This window comes from Gymnoscopelus microlampas, assembly GCF_963454915.1.
Source record: "Gymnoscopelus microlampas genome assembly, chromosome: 5".
NCBI classification, from domain to species: domain Eukaryota; kingdom Metazoa; phylum Chordata; class Actinopteri; order Myctophiformes; family Myctophidae; genus Gymnoscopelus; species Gymnoscopelus microlampas.
Genome location: NC_139942.1, coordinates 45,837,414 through 45,839,614, shown reverse-complemented (window position 1 = coordinate 45,839,614; position 2,201 = coordinate 45,837,414). Strand labels below are relative to the sequence as shown.

General features: G+C 42.8%; 1 protein-coding gene across 2 annotated transcripts in view; it reads right to left on the bottom strand.

Annotated features, from left to right (window-relative positions):
* Positions 1-1,348, bottom strand: part of olfm3b (olfactomedin 3b) — a 17,291-nt gene extending 15,943 nt beyond the window's left edge. For both annotated transcript variants that reach the window (XM_084057497.1, XM_084057498.1), the window contains exon 1: positions 1,060-1,348. In XM_084057497.1, coding sequence (XP_083913623.1) covers positions 1,060-1,131 — 72 coding nt within the window. In that variant the 5' untranslated portion in view covers positions 1,132-1,348. The remainder of the gene's footprint in view (positions 1-1,059) is intronic.
* Positions 1,349-2,201: the final 853 nt, after the last annotated feature.

Sequence of the window (2,201 nt, the reverse complement as noted above, 5' to 3'; positions counted from 1 at the left end):
GGATGCTGCTTACAGCGCTGACCTACACGAGTAGCCCCAATTGGCGAGTTATTTTGATCCAAATTGCTTGGTTATCTGCAGGCTGCTCCGCCTAATTTAGCTAAAATCATCATTTAGTTTGGTTAAAATAAAACTCCCACAAAAGTAACACATTTTAGGGTACAGACTACAGAGCAGCACAGATAGGATATTTACAACATATGCCCATAGGCTATATTTATTTAGTCAATTCTATACATTGGCTGTACATTGGTTCCTTCCTGGGGGTCCCCGGACCCAGGGGTCCGGGGACCCCCAGGGGTCCTTTGGGGGGATCCAGGGGATCCGCAGCTAAATGATAGGTAGGAACCAAATTGACCCTTATGGGTCTGTAACTCAGAGAGTGTACAAATGGAACCAAATGCGGGTCCATTTGGTTCCATTTGTACACTCTCAGAGTTATATTAACATTGATTTTACAACTACTGGATGCAGAGATAGCTGGACGTTTTGAGTTTCCACTTCCAGAGTATTATTATGGGAAACAATGTCCATACCACCAAACAGACCGAGTCTCTAATGATGACTAATTCAACATTTAAAAGTGAATTAGTACATCCTTCTGGTTGCCATCCAAGATCAATATCTGTGCTGTCTGGTTGATGTAGGCAAATAGATGTGAGGAGAGTGGGTGGTATTCCCACACCCATTTCCAATTTCTATATTTATATTATTTTTTTCTCAATTTCAATTGAATTGTGTCAGTATTGGGAGCAGTGGAGTATATTTCACATGACACATGGCAAATTGGACATATATTTCGTCTAGGAATAAAACAATAAAACTGTAACCATTATTCATTTTCTTTTAAACGGACTTCCCAGGTAATGCACTTAATTAGATATAAGCTAGATAAACCTCAAATCATTGATCTTAAACACGTTCCCGCTGTGCATAGAACATATATGTTCATAAGTATTTCACCATATTTAGCTTCGCTTGTCTCTGCCTGTATCTCCCTGCTTCAAGCAACTGTGCATGGGGGTGTTTTTAGGACGAGAAAGACGGTCAAAAACTCACCGCTGACGGACAGTATCCGAACAGGAGCAGAAACAGCAGCGGGTTCAGCACCACGGATAGCGCCCTCCGCATTCTGTCTTTCTCTTTTTTCCCCTCCTTTTCTTTTTCAACTAAAACTGCTTTTTTCTCCCACCTTTTTTTCACGCCCAAATCTTTGACACAAGTTGCCCCAAACGTCGGCGAAATGTGTGACACACTGACGGCACCGCAAGCGAGGAGGGTAGATCCACACTCATCGTTCTAGAGGCTACATGTGGGCAGCGGAGAGGGAGGAACGCACCGCTGGTGGCAGAGCCTGGCTGTAGAGGAGGAGGGAAAAGTTTTGTGGGCTGCGCTGCTCAGGGAGAACCTCTCCTTCACCTGGGAGAACCTCTCCTTCACACCACCTCTTCACCAGGGAGAACCTCTACTTCACCAGGGAGAACCTCTACTTCACCACCAGGGAGAACCTCTTCGCGGATGTGACATCATCCGGTGGTGGCTTTCAATTAATCCGCCTCGTTGTTGTCATTATAGGAGGAACCTGCACGTACGGACCGCAGCGGTGCATTGGGAGTTACAGAACAAAGTGGGGGGGAAACTCCCCAGTCCCCAACGTATGGATTCTCATTGATATTAGGGCTGCAGTGTTTATATGTACGAGAGAGAGAGAGAGAGAGAGAGAGAGAGAGAGAGAGAGAGAGAGGTGGGGTGTAGAGCAGTGGTCCTCAAACGTTTTCATGTCAAGAACCCCCCAGAAGAGATGATTTGTGTTAAAAAAGTCAAAATTATTTAAAAAAACTTCCAAACCTTTTTAAAAATAGCTGCCTTGTACATCTGCTATTTTATTTTGTCATAGCTAAGTATATACGGATAAAGAGGAAAAGATCATTGTGATGCTGTACTAACACATTTTGCCAGGGATCCCCTGATATGAATTAAGGCACCCCCATTTGATCATTTGTATTTCTTTATTTTAAACAGCTGGGACCCTAATCTTTTATTGATGGACATGATTTAGTCCAATGTGGTCCTGATTCCCATTACTAACTAGACTATACTGTAGGAGGTATAGAAAACAACGGTGAAACAGTGAAACTCTGATCAAAATAGCTATTATTTTAATAATTACTATGTACTCTAGTTGTATTTACTTATAATAA